The sequence below is a fragment of the Xenopus laevis genome, chromosome 4L, assembly GCF_017654675.1.
Source record: "Xenopus laevis strain J_2021 chromosome 4L, Xenopus_laevis_v10.1, whole genome shotgun sequence".
NCBI classification, from domain to species: Eukaryota; Metazoa; Chordata; class Amphibia; order Anura; family Pipidae; genus Xenopus; species Xenopus laevis.
Genome location: NC_054377.1, coordinates 96,867,680 through 96,888,542, shown reverse-complemented (window position 1 = coordinate 96,888,542; position 20,863 = coordinate 96,867,680). Strand labels below are relative to the sequence as shown.

Here is a 20,863-nt window from a genome sequence, read left to right as displayed (position 1 = left end):
AAATGTAAAAAAGAGTTGGGGAGCAACATAAGCATAAAAAAAGTCCATGGGGATGTCAAATAAGGGCTGTTATTGGCTGTTTGGTAGCCCCTAAATGGACTGGTAGCCCACAGGAGACTCTCTTTAGCAGGACACCTGGTTTTTATGCAACCAAACAAGCCTGGAATTCAAAAATAAGCTCCTGCTTTGAGGCCACTGGGAGCAACATCCAAGGGGTTGGAGAGCAACATGTTGCTCGCGAGCTACTGTTTGGGGACCACTGTTCTAGAATGTTGCATTATTAGCAACCTTTCAGTTGGTCTTAATTTTGTTCCTAATTTTTAATGAATGTGCCTCCTTCCAGCTTTTAAATAAAGGTCACTGACTCAAACAGACAATAAAACAAAACAATTGCTTTGTGATGCTATAATGGTATAGTTATTATCACTTATTATTTAACTTTCTATTCAGGCTTCTCCTGTTCAGTCTCTCATTCAAACCCTTGCACAGCTGCTATGGTAAACTGGACACTAACCACCAAACAGCTGCTAAAAAAATTAAAAAACCACAAACAAAAAGACCAACATAAAATGATCTTAGAATTCCACTCTCTACTTCATACTAAAAAAAATAATTTCAAGGTGTTCTAGCGCTTTAAGTTTACCACATCTGGTGGAACATGAGAGCCATTACCAGAATCCAGTTAAAGGGCAGAACTAATGGCATATAATTCAGTGCTACATTTATTGAGCGTTTCCCTGGCTGGGCACCTTCATTTGTTGTGAACCTATTACTTATAGGACCAAAATTCATTTGCTGTATCAGTTCCATAACCCCCCCCTCCAAAAAGGTGGTTTAATCCATCAGTTGGTCTCATTGTAATTAATGACTGACGTTATAAGCGTCAGACCATTAAAGGGGCACAGCTAACCGGCACGGAGTGCTATTTTGGGACCACAGCAGGTTACGAGACCCAAGAGAAGTCCAATGGGCTGCACAGAATGACACATCGGGTTGGTGGCGGCGCACTACACATAACGGTACCGAATAGCAGGACATCATTATTATAAGGGAATGGGCTGAGCCACTCATTGTGGGAGGGTGCGTGCGCCACTTACAAGAAGTCCGAGCCGTCCCCCCCTTCAGATGTGCCACTTGTACCCATCCGCCCGGCCTGCGCTCAGCTCTCACATATCAGCAAACACCCAGCACAGGTCCGACTCTCACAGCCTAAGCTACACTTTCACCGGTAAAGCAAAAGAATCTAGTTCGATGTTCGAGCCACTGGAGCCTCTCCTCACAGACACGTGTGGCGCTGGGTGTGTTTGTAGGCGCCGGTACCACTCGCACTGGAGATTCTAGTGCCCTTCCTCCTGTCACTGTCCCGGCGGCTGCTGAATGGAAATAGTGGGAGTCGGGTCCTACTCAGGTTTGTTGTCAAAGCGCCGCGGGAAGGGCCTCCTTAACACCTGCTTCTTTTAAAAGCACGTGGGGGTGTGGTCACTCTGGACACGCCCCCTAGAAAATCTCAAACTTGGTATGTACAGTTACCTGAGGCCAAACCTGGGAGCCCTGTCCACGCCCTGTCTGATCCTATTGGTGAGTGGGCGTGTTCTCCCTGCGGGCGGTGATGTCAGAGCGACTCCTGCAGTGTAAATGAATCAAACTGTGCTGCACTCCAACTGGGAAGCGCTGCAGCATCTCCGCCACCAGGATCCCCCTCTGCCCACACAGGGACACCAGCCCATTGCTCCTCCGGGGCACCCATCTGTCTCTGCTCCATTCATGTCTGGCCTGGGACCCCGTACCCCCGTGTGCCGATGACCAGCGCCCCCTTTCCGCCTCTCTTTATTATTTTATACGACCAGACGTTTTAATGCAGCGGCGCCTCGGTAAAATGATGCAAAGCTCAGTACTCGCCACAGACGCTCCTGTCAAGGGGCTCCCAGAAATGCTCGGGCTGCCAGTGCAACGTAAGGCTTTTCATTCTCTTCTTATTGATTTCACAATAAAGGGATGTGGCACAGGGAGAGCCGGGATGGTGCAGGGAGGGGGAGATCATTTGCAGCCTTCCCAACGTTACTGCTGCCGCAGGGACCTTCCTCGGCCTCACACTCGCTGGAAGAGCAAAGCAACCAAGGGTTTGCCAAGGGCTCAGTGGCTGGGGGGCATGTGATCCTGTAGTCCTGCCTCGCCATGCTGCCACTTGGGCACAACTTCCCATGAAAAGTTTCCAGTAGGCCATCACTATCCAACTAGTCTCCCAGCTGCCCACCAGCCCTTTAGTGACAGTCATGTTGTTACATACAGTTAGTTCGTTTAGTGGTGCCCTGGCTGCTGCCTCCCTCCAGCTGTCAATTGGCTATAACTGTCAGTATCTCAACATCTGCTGGAGACATGCAGCCTGGGCTCCTCTAACCAAACTGGTTCTGCGTTACTTTACTACTCACAGAGAACTTCACACAGCAACTGTCACTTGTAAAACAATTTCCTTCCAACTCTAATTATGTCTTGGAGATTTGTGCCCAACAGGGTCCCAGTAATTGAGAGAATAACGAGAAATAGGATGTTTTATAGAGAGATCGGTACAATTACTTTCCATTGCTCATTGTTTGTATTCATGGACTTTGTCATTTACTACAGTGTCGTGTCCTCCAGCAATTATTTGCACTATTCTTTGCGTCTTTCAGATTCTTGTGTAACCATTTATATTTGTTAGTATTTAGGAGAAATTGCTTACAAATCATTTCCAATATGTTGTTGATACACTGAGTTTCTAGTAAAAACTATAAATACTTTTTCCCGGCACCGAGACTTCAATTTGGTAACTTTGCGGAATGTCGCAGGTTTGGACTCAGGAGAAAAATGAATGTTTAATTACAAAGATCTGTACAGTATCTAGAAATGATGAGATTTGTAAATATACAACATATTATAACTGATTTATTTTTAATATGTTACAATACATATCTCTAACCTAATGGATATATTGTACAGATATACAAGCAGATGTAACAGATTTTTTTCAAATATATTTTGTGGTTTATTTCAAACCCTGAGTTTCGTATATAAAACATTATTTGGAAACAAAGGGGTTTCCAATTTCCAAAAGGGGTCCCAAAAGCAGTTTCTTGTTTTAGTAATATTGTGTTTCGTTATGTATGTACATATATATACAGATATTAGGTTCTACCCGAGCTTTCTTTCAGTATATTGTATTTATTATGTTTCTTTTATTGTTAATATTAGCATTTGGGTTAAAAAAAAAAAAAAAGACAAGTCCAACCATTCCAAATGATATCATATAAGTATGTTTGGTAAAGACCAAACTGGATTAAAAAATATAGATACCTATATCTTAACTATTTTTGGATAATATGCTTGGATATATGCTTTTATTTTTTTAAATCGTTATTATCATTGTTGTTGTTACAATTATTATAGGTATCTTGGGAAAGAGACCCGTTAAGTAGGCAGTGCTTGCATGCTGGCTGTGTGTGTGTATATATGTGCGTATTTGTGTGTGTGTATATATATATATATATATATAGATATATGTGTGTGTGTGTGTGTGTGTGTAGGCGTGTGTAGTATCATCATTTGTTTATATATTTATGTAGTGTGTGTGTGTGTGTGTGTGTGTGTATGTGTCTGTAAGTATAAGACACAGAGGTCACCTTATTTCCAGGGGGTTAAGTGCTGGGTGCAAGGCTTATATACCATGTAATCCCGCCTGGTGCCATCCTATTACTCCATGTTACAGCTGGGTTAGTACTTAGTCCTCTTCCCTGTATCAATAAGGAATCTCATTCCCTGGATGGGAAGGGTTTTGTCTATCATTGCTGCACTCTACCATACCACAGCTTCCTTCTGATTTTATTAAACAAACCTCTTCCCTGTGCTCTGGGGCTCAGTGCTGTACTTCTCATCTATACTGCTTTATTTTGTTACACTAACGGATATTGTCATTTTTAATATATTTATATCTGTTATAGATTTGTCTGTATACATATATCAATATCTCTGTTCATTGCCCTATCCAGCCTTTTTTATTCCTGCTTGTTTAAACTCCAGTCCATTCCCTTCTTGACTGTCCTATGAACCAGTGTAGGACTGGGAATGTTCTATCCACTGCATATAACCCTGTATATACTGTATACCTGCATCCAACCACTGGGGAATTTATCTATCATCTATCTATCTATCTATCTGTCTGTCTGTCTGTCTGTCTGTCTGTCTGTCTGTCTGTCTGTCTGTCTATCTATCTATCTATTATACTCGGTCCAGCCGCAATTACATTTTAGACATTTAAATAAAGGTCTAAAAAAGATGAAATGTCCTTGAGATATAAATAGACATACGTCCAAATAGTTTGATGCCCGTGTTTTGGTTATGATGTGACTGTACAGTAGTAAAGCCGTGTGATCATTAGGTCTATCTGTATATAGCAATAGTTACATATGTGCGTATATAAGTCATTTTATCTGTATACAGCTAATAAAGACTCAAGTCTGAGGCAGTTCTACAAACACTGGTATAATGAAAGTGGATTTTGTGGAAATGTTGATGGATTGCGTATTTTGCAAAGTATGTCTAAATGTCTAATTGACCTAATTATTATCTGTTCTCATACGTAATTGTTAGTTAGCCCATTAATCGATCTATTCGTTTATCTGATCAATAGTCTTGCCATTATCTTCCCAATGTATTCATATTTGTTTCTCTCTATTTACTAATGCGCCAATTAATCTAATGCTTATTCTTCTTGTTTCCCATTCTGTCCGTAATATCTACAGCCAATACTCATATATTTTCTTCTTTTTCATTTCCAAATACTTCTGCTGTGTCCCCAGAAACAAAAAAAAATTTGATGCATCAGCAATACAGCAATAGATTGATGACTTTTATAGAAATATATATCTATATACAAATGGGCAGATTGATCGTCGCTGTGAAACTCAGCCTACTCATTATTTATATCTAACATGGGAAATAGTGGAATAGATTTATACTTAGGTGACAGATAGATAGACAGATAAATTATAGATAGATAGATAGATAGATAGATAGATGATATATAGATATATAGGTAGATCTATAGATAGATAGACATATAGATAGACAGATAGACAGATAGATAGATAGATAGATAGATAGATAGATAGATGATAGATAATACAAATAGATAGATGATAGATAGATAGATGATTGATAGATAGATAATACAAATAGATGATAGATAGATAGATAGACAGATAGATAAATAGATAGACGATTGATAGATAGATAATACAAATAGATAGATAGATAGATAGATAGATAGATAATACAAATAGATAGATAGATTATAGATAGATAGATGATAGACAAACAGACAGATAGATAGATAGATAGATAGATAGATAGATAGATAGATGATTGATAGATATATAAATAGATGATTGATAGATAGATAGATGATTGATAGATAAATAGATAGATGATAGATAGATGGATAATGGGTATAAGAGAGGTGGGATATAGAGGCGTCAATATCTATGGCATGGGGTCAGGGAAAGACGGGTCGGTCACAGTGTATTTTGCATTTACATAGATCCCCCTCAGTTTGCGCCTATAGCTGTAAATAAATGCAGATTGCGAAGAACTTGCTGCGATTTACGTAAATCCCGCTCAATCTGTTCCCCTGTTTTTCCACAGTAGTGATGGTATTTAGAAGAAAAGGGGGGTATTTTCCCCTTTTCAGTACAGTGTCATTGGGAAATGAATTACTGGAGTTATTACAGTTTGTTACATTCTATTTACTATTTATTATGATAACCCAACATACCTGGGACTTCCTTCAGTTCATGTGCCTGTAATGTATAAAGCTTAGGGAGAGGAGCGCAGTGCTAGTTGATCCAGTGATACATTGAGCAGCGATAAAGCTCTGATCCACGCGTGTGGGGGCAGGGATTCTGGAGGGTGGGTATATTCCTCTCTGCACAACTGTCATTTTATACGGTCACCAGCTACCCTGTAATGTGACGCACACGTCTCCGCAATATGGTTGGTAAATTCGAGCTGTTTTTACCTAGATGCAGAATTTCCATATCGACATATATTTGCGCTTGAATATCGCAGAAAGGAAGGACGTTAACTCAATATGTTGCTAAAAGTTCATTTCTGACCTTTTATACAAACCTTGTACGGTACATTATTTACACATGCAACAACAACGATACATTTTACTGTTTTATTTCACTATTGTTTTGATAAAGGCTTCTCGGCAAACGAAAGCGGTTTCCAATATAAATTTTGCAAGATTAAATTTAAAACAGTTTCCAATATAAATTTTAAAATAATTTAACTGGGTTTCAAGTTAATTGTAAATGTAATTGGCTTTGCAAGCAGTATGTCTGTCCTTCTCTGCACTGCTGGTTCTGTCTCTAGAAACAATGTAGCACGTGACAGCCCTGCTTCAGGGGTCAGTTATTCACTTGGCTTCTGCTACACTGACTCAAAAGTAAGAACCACCAAGGCAGAAAACAGAAAGGGACAGACAAATGCTACTTTTAATAGCAGTGGTATTTACAAATAGCTTTAACAACAATGTATTTCTTTAAATTAAGGTATATTGGAAAATTGGTTAGAACGACAATTGTTTTTATTATGTAACATTTAATCATTTGGTTTACAACCCTGCAACAAAATATGGGCACAGTGTAAACATTATGGAGTAAAAATAATAATATTGGGTTATTTAATACCATTTTTATCAGTAAATTAGAAACTGCAGCACAATGTCTGTCTGTTCTTATCACACATCTTATTTATTCATTTTAGGGCCATTTGTAAGCAAAGGACTATACAGTTTTTTATATATTGTCAGATTTAAGCTTATTCATAATAATAATATTATTAATAATAATAATAATAATTAGGAATAATTTATTCATTGGCAAAAAACATGTACTGGAAATATCTAAAGAAGGGAAAAAGGTTGGGATAACCTTGAGGTTTCATTGACATAGGGGTTTTTTTTAATACGTTGTAAATAATCTAGGGTGACACTGATATGCTTGGAAATAGAAGAGTTCGGTGGAAAGAAGGAATTTTCATTTGTGAAGCTTTATTGTAATGTTGACATTTGAATAGAGTTGTTTTGTGTGAGCATGTACAGTAGAAAATGACAGTATTCCAGTATACCCAGCAAACTGCCAGTACATCCCATTATACCTATACACTATACAAATAGCAACAGACCCATTATATTGATGAAATAGGTTTTATTGTTTTTCCTTATCGCTTTAATGAAAAGTTTACTAATGTGCTTCCCATTGAAATAATACAACCTTGCTGTCTATCAGTAGTGAATTTGCAATAGCACATTTATTCTGGAAGCAGTCAGTTAAACTGGCGATATACATAAAGATTCTTTTCCTTAGGGGATCCCTGTTGTGGCAATGGTCGGATCATAATAGGGCCCACAGCCCCATCAGCTGCCCAAGGTGGTCCTCTCCTGGCTGAATTTTCTAACTTTCCCAGTAAATATTTGGCTAAACCCAGACTTACAGTAGCCAAGTTGGTGGCTAATGGCAGCCATTTAGGGTAAGCTATAGATCAGATGAGACAGCATGTGTTTTTTTATTTTTTTTTGCAGCTTAGAAAAATATTAGGTTGAGGTACTTACAAATAAAAAATGTGACAGCAACTATTGGAGACACAATGTAAATAAAACGTCTATTTATGTAAACAATGCTCACTGCACTTTAGTGGATTTGTCTATAATAAGCAAGTTCCCCTTTAAATTTTAGCCTGAACTTAATTTTGTTTGTTGTACATGACTTAACTTAACCATAACTGCCCAGCATCTTGCCCATCTCAGTTAATGTGGGGTATAATGGGATCTAATGATTGCTCTAGTGGGATCTAGTGTGCTGATCTTAGTGACTGCAGAATGATCTGGTGTGATTTCAAAGGATCCACATGTAGCCTGCATTGCTCTATAGCCAGTGATGTGTATATGAGATTCAGCTGTTAGATCAATGCACATTTTTATTTATTAAAGCTCATAAGAGGTACTGTCCTATACTGAGTTATGTTTTTATGTCTCTTGGGGCCTCTGACTTCAGCCTCCCCCCCCCTACTATGGCAGCCCGCCCCTGCTCATGGGAAGTATAGATAAGATAAGTTTCCCCTTTATAAACCACAGTTAGGCCCTGTACAGTATGTACTTTGGTGCCCAGTTCATGGTAATAAGGGAAACTGTCTTTGTATAATTAACCCTTTTTCTGAATTCTGTTTTATTTCTTACATTCACATGAACTCAGATTGATTCTGACTATATCTGGCATCTTTACCGTAAAGCAAGGCTGTTTTTTTTAATTTTTTTACTTTTTTAAGACTATATTTTACCAGAAAGGAAATAGGAAGAGTCTGGAGAACAACCCCAGGACCCCTCCATAGCCATCCTCTCCCCACCACCCGTTATTGTCAAAAGTTTCCCTATCTTTGTACCAGCTGTAAAAATGCAGATTGGCGCAGCAGGGTTAACAGCAGGAATCATATTGTGCCTCTTCTGATCCTCCTCTGTCAGCTGAAGCATGCATGGTACAATCCAGCTCTAGAAAGACTTTAAAGTGATACTGACACTAAAAAACTACTTTTTAAAATATGAATGTACATTAAAAGTTACCTATAGGTCATGTTAATCGTTTTTTGCTGAGAAGTTCATTTTTGTAAGCAATTGTTAGTTGAAGTCTCTAAACCTGACTGTTTTGCCAACCTGACTATCCCATCTCAGCATGTTCGTTAAAGTTTCCAAAGCTAACGGATGCCTGCTGCACAAATATGGCAGCCCCCTCATACAGGAACATGGGGCATCAGACAGGTAATGTAAAAGCATTGTGCAAATACGTTATGACAAAGTTATAAATTGCTTTCAAAGGCAATATTATGATAGAGTTTAATTTCTGATGTCAGTATCTCTTTAAATGCGCCTATAGATTCAGTGTTAGTGATCAGTCAGAAGAGAATGTATAGTGGTGCAACCCTGCATGTTTTATATCACTAACAAACATATGGACACTTTGGACAGTAATGTGGTGCTGGGAGAAAGTGGTCCAGTGAAGGGGTCCATGGGGTTGGGGTGAAAGTTTTGTTCTCCTTTTTTCAGAAAATACATCCCCAAAGGCACAACAAGCAGGCCTGGATTTGTGTATAGGCCACCAAGGCCAGGGCCAAGAGTGGCAGGATTTTAGGGGGAGGCATGATGCCCAACCACACCCACATTGGTTTAGAAACACTGGGGATGCTCAGGAGATGCAATAGCTTTTTTACATTTCCTGTGCGCCAATCCCCATTGCTCTGGTCCCGATTAAAAATTGAGCGAATAAAATGCAGGGTATGGGGGGCGATGAACGACAGCGGGAATAGGGGCGCTCGTTACGTAAATCCTGCCCTGACAACAAGCCACTAAAACCATTTTGCAATAAATCAGCTGTTTACCCACAACTACATAATTTGAAAAGGTTTCAATGTTTTTTTCAGTAGTAGTAGTAAAGGATTCTCTCCCTTTTCTGGCAAATACAATAAATCGTAGGGTAGTAAATAGGTTAAAAAATGTGTTGAACTCTTAATGTGCTTTATGTGAAATGCATATTGGGCACAAGTGAGGGTTGTATGGCTTTGTGCCACATGGACCTGGTATATGTTATTAATGATAACTCTACCCCATAATAAAAAACATGTCATTCTAAGCAACTTTCCACTATACATTGATTACACATTTCCAATGGGGATAGCTATTTGTAAATGTAATTGCTATTGAAATCTGAATCAGTCTGCCCCCTCTATTCTCTGCACTGCTGATTGTGACTGCTGCTGATTCTATGAAGAAGCTGAATTCCGCTACAAGAGTCAGAACCAGCAGTGTCGAAAAGGACAAATAAAACAACTTTTAGTGCAATTACATTTACAAATGTTTAAAACCACTTACATTTTAATTTAATGTATATTGGAAGGTTTCTTTGAATTATATTTTCTTTTATTGGTTAAAAAAAGGGTTTGTAGCTGATTATATCCAACCTGGGGACACCCGGTTTGAGATTCAGCGATTAGTGGTATATTCGCAATATTTCTAGGCATTGTCGGGTGCTAAGGATTAGTGAGATTCTTGATTGATGTATACATGCTCGGCAGTATGCTATGCTGCTTGTCCACATGGTTTATGCAATAATACATTGTACCTATCATTGTACTGACGTTTCCTTCCTAACAAAAAGGAGCTTACATTGGTACCACATATGGGCATACAGAAGCGAACCTCCCTTATTTCTGGTCTCGTGGGTGGTATTCTAGACATCCATTGCCTAGACAGAGGAGTTTCTTTTCATTTTGTCTGAATCCTCTCCATCACATTTTCACACCTTCAGGGGCTCCTTTGTGTACAATGCAGGACATGTTATAACAGTGTAGCAATCTCCCAGTGATATGAGAATCAGCACCTATATTAAAAAACTTAAGCTATGTCATTGAATCCTGTAGATGCCCATCATACAGCACTGTTTCTTTTTTCCAAGGAAGAGCTAAGCATTACTTTAGCTGGGTTACATATGATTGGGGAATCACCCTTGTCTTGCATCCATTCTGCATATTCTTTATGTGCTTATAGTATATCATATCTGCCTGTGATAAATCAGTGTCTTTGTTGTCTTCTATATGTCTATATCATAGTCTCACCATCTTGCTCAAGTGTTGTCATCTTGCCCTCTTCTGCTTGCTATGCGTTCCCTTTCTATCTATAACTACTGCCAATTGTTTAGACATTTCAAGAGGTCAAATGAGAGGGATATATATATATATATATATTATATATAATATATATATATTTTTCTGATTGCAGTATTCTTAGCCCTATATCCAGTCCACAATTTGTTCCACATTATTACTGTACATCATAGTTTGAGTTTGCCTTATTCTCCAGCTGTTTCTTCCTATGATAAATCTCACAACAACAACCTGGAGCTATAATGGGTGCACTAATAGATTCAAAGTTACTTTTTTGTGCTAGGACAGGAGGACAAGAGGAGACAAGGCACAAAATATCTCTGACCTTTCCAATTTCAATATGATGGGGGAGAGTTGCAGTTCTATGCTAAAATCTTAATGTATCTGGCAGCCACAGAGATTACACAGCACTCCCTTCAGAACTGTAAAAGAAGGAACCTGGCACAATGTGGTTAGTGGAACACTGGGATATTGTGATCTCCTTTATAGGCAGATAGATAGATAGATATCAGACTGCAGATTCAATGGTAATTTATAGTGTAATTAGTAGCAGAAGAATCAGAGGCTGTGAGAGTACAATGGCTGCTAGTGGGAGCTCACCATAGACTCTGGGTTTAGCTGTACAGCTTTCTACATAGCATTAAAGGGATACTAACATAGGGGAACTACCAACATAGATTTAAATGAATATAACAGTAATCAGAACAGAATTGATAAAATATTGATTAAATAAACTAAACTTAGGGGACAGTAGATTTGACACTGTTGCACATAATAGAGGACATGGGGGGTCATAATTATAGCATGGCTGGTCCCTTAAAATCAAGTGGTCATATGACTAAATCCTTTTTTTATCATAATCAGCATATTACCTTGCTTATAGTTATATAGGCCTTATTGAAAGTCATTTTTGGGTAGGGAATAGAGGCATTTGCCTTGAGCCCCAGGCCCAGTGAGGCATACAGGAAAGCTATCTAACTTGCAAATCTTCAGCTCTTATTTATGTGCAAGTTACAGGCCCATACTGGCAATCTGAGGATTCTGGCAATCGAGATTTGGGGCTGCTGTAAGATGCCATAGACAGTCACTATTTAGTGGGCCTGTGAGGGGCTGCTTAGGCTTCTGTGAACTTGAAAAGCCAGGGCCTATTTTAATCCCAGTCCAGGTCTGGCAACAGCTGTTGGGCCACAGGATGAAATAAAAAAGTTGCAATACAATATAAGTAAATGTATGTCAAAATCTGTTTTCTGCCTAGTTATTTGTAAATACTGTATGTTTGCCATTTAAAACAGTATTTTTCTGGTTATTTATATATTCTCTGCTGGTTCTGATTCATGACACAATGTGCCAGTAGCTTTTGATTACAGACCTTGAGGAGAATGCTGTTTAAATGTAGAATGCAGTCAACAGAAAAGGGATAGGCAGAAAGCTGCAACTAGTTCCATAGTTGCTATAGCCTTAGGTTAATGATATGCTGATAACTCCACATTTACATGAATAGGAACCACTTGTGACAGCCAGTTTACACCCTAAACTTGAAGCTTTCCACATTTTTGTTGTTTCCTTACATATTAATGATGGGAGGCTTGGTTTGGGGGCTTCTTTGCCAGATGAAATACATGGCCTTAAAGGGTTATTTACTAAACAACGAATGCAAAAATCATGAAAAATTTGTGATTTTTGTTTATAAAATCGACTTTTAAAGGGGACCTGTCACCCAAAAAAATTATTCAAAATCCTATTTTATCACATTAGTCAAGCAAAATGAACTTTAATTACACTATATAAATTATTTAAATCTTGCTTTCTTCAGTCTGGGATTTCAAAATGATAGCAAGCATGCAGCAGCCATTTTGTGCACACTGTTATTACGACAAGCCTTGCATTTCATCTCAGAATCTTGAATGGGGGACCCAATGTCCATCCCCATGCCCTGGCTACACAATTAAATGGTAAAGAAAGAGGGGGGAATATGTGGAGAGCAGTGACATCTAGGAAGTGCTGAATGGAAAGTGAAAGTAATTGTCTGCCCCGCCCCTATGCCCATGGCATAGAGGAGGGGCAGACAATATTTGATTGACAGCTGAGATTTTTAAATGAGCTTACAACAGCTATGAATGCTTTAATGAAAAATAGAAATTGGATTTCATGTTTAATTTGAAAAGGACTTTTATTATACAGATTTTTTTGTGTCTGGGTGACAGGTCCACTTTAAAAAATCACAAATTTTTCAGAATTTACTAAACCCCGAGAATGGAAAAGTCTGAACCAGAAAATCCGGCATCTCAGACCTGTTGAGGTTGCATATAAGTCAATGGGAGAAGTCCCAATGATTTTTTTATGTGTGCAGGGTTTTTTTTCCCGCAAAGCAAATTTTCGGGAAAATTTGATAAATAAGCGCAAAATACCAGAGCGTATTTGATCGGAGTTTGTAGCAGAAAATATTGAGATAAATTCAGACTTTGATAAATTGATTACAGACCATCGACTGGAGAATAGTGCTTGGGAATTGGAGTTATGCTGCATTTAGGGCCATATTTGTATTGATTTGTTAAATAATTTCACCTAGGAAAACAGTGTAAACATTGGTCCCAGAGTGTATTCCTTATGCATAAATTAATGCTGTCCGTCACAATGAAACGGAGTTTCTACATTATTTCAGGATTAGAAAGTAATAATCAGACTATTTATAATTATAATATTATATCAGATCTGGAGTAACCCATTGAAGTCAATGGGATAATTTCTGATATGAAAAGTAGTTTAAAATGCTGTGTATAAAGAGCAGATGTTCAACACCAATTGTTCTGTGCCATTTTATAAACGAACACCTCTTTTTATTTCATATTTTACAGTATTATTAACGTGATTTTACCTTGCAATACCTATAATGGTCATATAGTGACACTATTTGGTTATTTTACCTTTATAAATATACCTTTCAGTGTGCTGTGGTTAACTAAATGTGCTGTACATGTTTAGAAATGTAACGATGTGAAGGTCTTGACATTCGCTTTATTATATACTCCTTCTTAAAATACCCCTGATTGATTTAATATCATGGGAAATCCATTTCTTACTGGTGCTGTAATAAATTCTGCCTGGAACTCGACTTGCTATAATGCTGTCAATGCAGAGTGATGAAGAAATATACCTGTACAACCTGCCTTGTAGCTACAGGTCATCACATGTGAAGAAGATATTTTAAATAAAGATACATGGAAATAATAAATAAAAGCCCAAATATAATGTATTTGGAGTAGTTTTAACACATATGAGCAATGGATATCTCACAGAGACCTTATTATTTAAATATGTGTATGCGTAGACATTAGGCATAGCTATATCATCCGCTTTAGCATTGTTAGTAGAAGCAGGCCATGGCCAGTCTCATTTAAAGAAGCAATACACAGAATCCACTGTTTTGGGATTTGATCCAGATCCTTAATCCAAACCGCAATTTGCATAGGAAAGGCATATGGTTGAAATGGCTCCTGTCTGCTTGCTGTGATTGTAAGTTCCAAGACTGAAGGAAACAATATTTAAATAATTTATACAGGTACGGAATCTGTTATCCGGAAACCCATTATCCAAAAAGCTCCAAAATATGGAATGTCCATATCCCATAGACTCCATTTTAAGCAAATAATTGAAGTTTTTAAAAATGATCTTTTTATCTGCAAAAACCATCCTATTGGGCTTATTTAATGTTTACATGATTTTTTAGCGGGCTTTAGCAGTGGCGGAACTACCGGGGGTGCGAGTGGGCCAGGGCCCGCACCCCCTCATGGCCCCCTGCATGCCACTGAAATGCGGGCCGTACAGAGGCGGGCAGGGGCCAGGCTGCGTGTCATGCACCAGAGCCCGCCCCCCTCTAGTTACGGTACTGGGCTTAAGGTATGGAACCCTTATCCGGAAAACCCCAGGTCCCAAGCATTCTGGATAACACGTCCCATATCTGCATAGTATAAAGTAAAGTTTATTTTGCTCAACTAACATTATAGTAAATGATATGGATTTAATGCTTAACATGACAGGTCCCCTTTAAATAGGGGCAAACAATCCTAGTAGTGCACATGCCAGTTAGTGCACTTTTCGATTTGTAAGGTATTTAAACACTTGAGCATTTGTTTTCACACTAGAAATCCCCTTGAGAAAGGAGTTTTTACGAAACATTGGGATCTATCATTATTTTGCATGTCTCTGCTTTAGCACACTTGCTAATTTGCACTGGTGTTATGTATATGCTATAGTTTGTAATGTAGATGTATTGTTGTATTTCAAATTTTTAATATATTAAAAGCATTTTTTTTCTTCTGCATATACCATGGTGTGCTAAATCTAGTAAGGTGTGCATTGGCTTATTCTAGAGGTCATGACTCTTTAATCATGTGACTGAGCCTGTGCATCTATTATTTTGATATCCCAGTTTCTATGTGGGGATAGCCTTAAAATCTGCCCTCTAAATTGCACTTGAGGACTGGATTTTGCCACCCCTGATCTAGCTGATTAGCTGTAAAATCCAGTCTTCTTAGGTCACACAGGGTAGGATTTAAGGATAACCCGAATTGCACACAGATGGATTATTTAGAGGCTCAGCCATTTTTGTTTGACCCATCTGTAGCAAGCAGGACTAACCCTTAATGGAGGCCTGTTTGGTGACCTTTGAGGTCTGGGCTTATGTAGCAAGGTTTAGGTTAATTGACAGGGCACAAAGACTTAGAGCTCCTTTAAGCGGCCACTGCTGCTAAAAGCAGATTTTGCTGTCGGCCTCATTTTCAAGTGCTAACATAGTAACATAGTAACATAGTAAGTAAGGTTGAAAAAAGACACATGTCCATCGAGTTCAACCTTTTTTTTTTTTTTTTGTTTATTAACTACCTATCTGCCAGTTGATCCAGAGGAAGGCAAAAAACCCATCTGAAGCCTCTCCAATTTGCCTTAGAGGGGGAAAAATTCCTTCCTGACTCCAAAATGGCAATCGGACTAGTCCCTGGATCAACTTGGACTATGAGCTATTTCCCATAACCCTGTATTCCCTTACTTGCTAAAAAGCCATCCAACCCCTTCTTAAAGCTATCTAATGTATCAGCCTGTACAACTGATTCAGGGAGAGAATTCCACATCTTCACAGCTCTCACTGTAAAAAACCCCTTCCGAATATTTAGGCGGAACCTCTTTTCTTCTAATCGGAATGGGTGACCTCGTGTCAGCTGGAAAGACCTACTGGTAAATAAAGCATTAGAGAGATTGTTATATGATCCCCTTATATATTTATACATAGTCATCATATCACCCCTTAAGCGCCTCTTCTCCAGCGTGAACATCCCCAATTTGGCCAGTCTTTCCTCATAGCTAAGATTTTCAATACCTTTTACCAGCTTAGTTGCCCTTCTCTGTACCCTCTCTAATACAATAATGTCCTGTTTGAGTGATGGAGACCAAAACTGTACGGCATATTCTAGATGGGGCCTTACAAGTGCTCTATACAGTGGAAGAATGACCCCCTCCTCCCTTGACTCTATGCCCCTTTTAATACAGCTCAAGACCTTATTTGCCCTTGATGCTGCTGACTGGCATTGCTTGCTACAGACAAGTTTATCATCTACAAGGACTCCAAGGTCCTTTTCCATAATGGATTTGCCTAGTGCAGTCCCATTAAGGGTATAAGTGGCTTGGATATTTTTACATCCCAGGTGCATGACTTTACATTTATTAACATTGAATCTCATTTGCCACTTAGCTGCCCAGATTGCCAGTTTGTCAAGATCCTGTTGCAAGGATGCCACATCCTGGATGGAATTAATTGGGCTGGATAATTTTGTGTCATCTGCAAACACTGATACATTACTTACAACACCCTCCCCTAAGTCATTAATGAACAAGTTAAATAAAAGTGGACCCAATACTGAGCCCTGGGGGACCCCACTAAGAACCTTACTCCAAGTAGAGAATGTCCCATTAACAACCACCCTCTGTACCCGATCCTGTATATCCAGTTTCCTATCCATGTGCAAACGACTTCATTAAGCTCAACAGACCTTAGTTTAGAAAGCAGTCGTTTGTGGGGCACAGTATCAAACGCTTTGGCAAAATCCAAATAGATCACATCTACTGCCCCCCCACTATCCAGAATCTTACTTACCACATCATAAAATGCAATCAAATTCGTCTGACATGACCTATCCTTCATAAAGCCATGCTGATTGTTGCTCATAATGCCATTCATTAGGACAAAATTTTGAATGTGATCCCTTAACAAGCCTTCAAATAATTTGCCCACCACAGATGTCAAGCTTACTGGCCTATAATTGCCAGGCTGAGATCGTAATCCCTTTTTAAATATTGGAATAACATCATCTTTTCTCCAATCCATAGGCACCATACCAGATGACTAGGGATGTAGCGAACCGCCGAGTATGTGTTCGCGAACGCCGTTCGCGAACACCGGCAAAAAATGCGAACAGTTCGCGAACTTCGAACATCCGAAAATCGTTCGATTCGAACGATCGAAGGATTTTTAATCGTTCGATCGAACGATTTTCGTTCGAATCGAACGAAAATCGTTCGATTTTAGCGATCGAATGGTCGAATGGTCGAACGATTTTGACGCGAACGCCTATTGGCGAACGTCGCGCGACGTTCACGAACTTGCGGCGGACGCGAACAGCCGATGTTCGCGCGAACAAGTTCGCCGCAGAACAGTTCGCTACATCCCTACAGATGACAGTGAATCTGAGAAAATCAGAAATAAGGGCTGGTCTAAAACTGAACTAAGCTCTCTTAGAACCCGGGGGTGTATGCCATCAGGCCCTGGAGCCTTGTTTACATTAATTTGTATTAAAGCTTTTTGAATCATATCCTGAGTCAGCCACTGACTAGATTGAGCTGAACCATTCGTGCAGTTATTAAGTGAGCCTGTGAACCCAGACTCCTCTATTGTATACACTGAAGAAAAGAACTGATTTAACACATTTGCCTTATCTGTATCTGTTACAACCATACTGGTACCATTATTTAATGGAGCAACACTCTCAACCTGCATCTTTTTACTATTAATATATTTAAAAAACTTTTTAGGGTTAGTTTTCACCTCCACCGCAATTAACTCTTCATTTCTTTTCTTAGCCTTCTGGATTGCTGATTTACAACATTTATTACAGTGTTTATATTCATTAAATGCAGCTTCTGTCCCTACAGATTTGAAGTTTTTAAATGCCTTTCTCTTCTTTCCCATTAACATCTTTACCTCTGTATTAAGCCACACAGGATGATTCTTAGAGCTTCTACGTTTAGTCCTTAAGGGAATAAATTGAGAACAGTAATGATTTAATATCATTTTAAAGGACAACCATTTCTGTTCTGTGTTTTTAGCTGAAAACCTAATGCCCCAATCAATGCTCTGTAGGGCAGCCCTCAAGGCACTAAAATTAGCTTTGGCAAAATTCATGGTTTTTGTTGCCCCAGTATATTTTTGTTTTTTGCACCAGACATTAAAAGATATAACATTATGGTCACTATTACCCAGGGGTTCAATGACTTGCACATTTGCTATAAGTTCTGGGTCATTTGAGATCACTAAATCAAGAATAGCATTTTTTCTGGTAGGCTCCTCAACAACCTGTGCTAAAAAATTGTCGTGCAATAAGTTTATAAACTTGTTCCCATTAACTGATCTAGCAGTACCGTTGCTCCAGTCAATATCTGGGTAATTAAAATCCCCCATTATCATTACTTTACCTAAACTAGTAGCCTTTTCTATTTGCATTAGGAGCTTTGTCTCTTCCTCCTCACTTACATTAGGGGGTCTATAGCATACTCCTACAATTAATTTGCTGGATTCTTTACAATTGGTGAAGAACTCCACCCATACGACTTCTGGCCCCTCATTTTCTAACACAACCTCCTCCTTTATATGAGCTTTTAAATCCTGCCTAACATACAGACATACCCCTCCTCCTTTTCTATTGCCTCTGTCCCTCCGAAACAAAGTATAGCCACTGATATTTACTGCCCAGTCATGCGACTCATTCAGCCATGTTTCGGCCACACCAATCACATCATATTTTCCTTCCATCACCAGCAGCTCCAGCTCTCCCATTTTACCAGTCAGACTTCTTGCATTTGTAAACATACATTTAATACTGGCACCATATTGAACATATGACATGTGGTCCTCCCTATCCTTTTCTGCTAAGCATTTGCTATCCTGAAAATTAGACTCTTCTTATATCTTAGTACTTTTAACCCTTGTAAATCATGTGCTTTATGTTAAATGGTTTGTGAAAATGGTTGTAAAAATCTGAAAGTAGGAAACAGAGGTTTCCATTTATAAAACCAACAGAACCACCACAAGTAAAAACACAAACAAAAAGTAAAAATCTTTATCTGCGTTTCATCACAGCACTTTTACTTCCACCTTGGAGGGTTCTTGTGCTCAGATATGTATTAACGTTTCTATTGAAAGAAGTAGTTATGAGGGCAAGGGTGTAACTACAGAGGAAGCAGACCATGTGGCTGCAGGGGGGCCAAGAAGGTACAGGGGGCCCCATGAGGCCCTAATTAGTCATCAATTTCAACATATATTGGTAAAACAGGTCAACCGATGTTATGTTTTGGGAACCAAAAATTTATTTGCCGTGGGGCCCAGTATACTCTAGTTACACCACTGAGTGCACTCGCATCACCCCCTCCACCACCCATGCAATCATATGTGCGCTCACATGTATGTATATGAGCATGCACATGTGCACTGAGAGGCTGCATCAGCAAGTACGCCCCCCTCCACTCATGCACGTGCAGGCGTGCTCAAAGAGCAGGACGCTTCAGACCGGACTGGGTAGGCAGCAGTTAAGGTACGTGCCGGGCGCCCCCCAAACTTTGCGCCCTAGGCACGTGCCTACTCTGCCTACCCCTAGTTCAGGCTGTGTGTGGGGGTTTGTGTAACAGAACAGACATAACTGCCACACTAGGATACTTCATAAGCAGACACACTAAAATAAAAGTTGAGATTCGATTTGAGGCAGCATATGTGAAGGAATCTGTTGAACTGCACTGAAATTCACCCCACAAGTGTATACGGATGTCAGTGCAGAAGGAAGTGGATTGGCATTTTCTCTCCTGGTGTGATGGCCATAGATGCAAAGATACAGTCAGTGTCGGACTGGCCCGGCGGGATACCAGGAAAAAAACCCGGTGGGCCCCGACCCCTAATAGGCCCCCGCCTGGCCAGTCCCCCATCCCGATCGTAAGAAAAATAGTTTTTTTCATGTGCCGCGCAGCGCCATTTGCGCATGCGCTACACGTTTCACTGAGGAGCGGCGCCAACACGCAGATGTGCCGAGCAGCGCCTTCGCGCAAGCGTGCTCAGCGCGTCATAGTAGGGAGGCAGGGGGGTCGGAGGGGGCCCTGGACATTAGTCCCGGTGGGCCCCGGCCCCCCAGTCCAACCCTGGATACAGTCGTACAAAATTAAAATTTGTACAATTTTCCGGCCGTGTGTGGAGTGTCCAGATATTTTTCCAACCAATGCGATCGGTCGTTCAGTTGATCAGACAGGTTAAAAGAATTCTATTGACTACCGATAAGATCTCTACATGTATTGCCTATCTGACGATATCAGTGGGAGACTGATATTTGTCGGACATATATTTTGAACGATTGCTGTCTGTCAATTAATGACCAGAACATTTTAATCTGAATGGTTAATGGCAGATTGTTAGACAAAAATGAATGAGCGTTCGTTGCACAAAGAATAAAATCTGCACATCTGTGGCCAACTTTAGGCTAATGGCAGATGTTTATTTTTTCTCTGCTGACACCTGCAAAAAAAGCCAATCCACTGCCTACCCCTACCTTCCCTGAATGTGTACCGATAGTTAGGCAGTGGCTGGGCTGATCCCATGCTTGTCAGCACACACACATACATTTGGGGAGCAGTCTTCTTTGCTGGTATATGTTCATATATACAGTATCTGTCATTAGCCTTAGAGACTCAGCATGCTGTATTACTCTTACCACACTTCCTCAACACATGCTCTTATAAGACAAAATTACTTTAAAGAAAGGGGCCTGTTTATAAAGCTTAAAAAAAACTGAGTAGAATTACACTAAACATT

At 39.6% G+C, this 20,863-nt stretch overlaps 1 protein-coding gene across 1 annotated transcript in view; it reads left to right on the top strand.

Annotated features, from left to right (window-relative positions):
* The first annotated feature begins 940 nt into the window (after positions 1–940).
* The window catches only part of LOC108714361 (LIM/homeobox protein Lhx4), a 43,397-nt gene continuing 23,474 nt past the window's right edge, over positions 941–20,863 (top strand). The window contains exon 1 of the mRNA XM_018258515.2: positions 941–1,952. Within this exon, the coding sequence (XP_018114004.1) occupies positions 1,856–1,952 (97 nt within the window). The 5' untranslated portion in view covers positions 941–1,855. The remainder of the gene's footprint in view (positions 1,953–20,863) is intronic.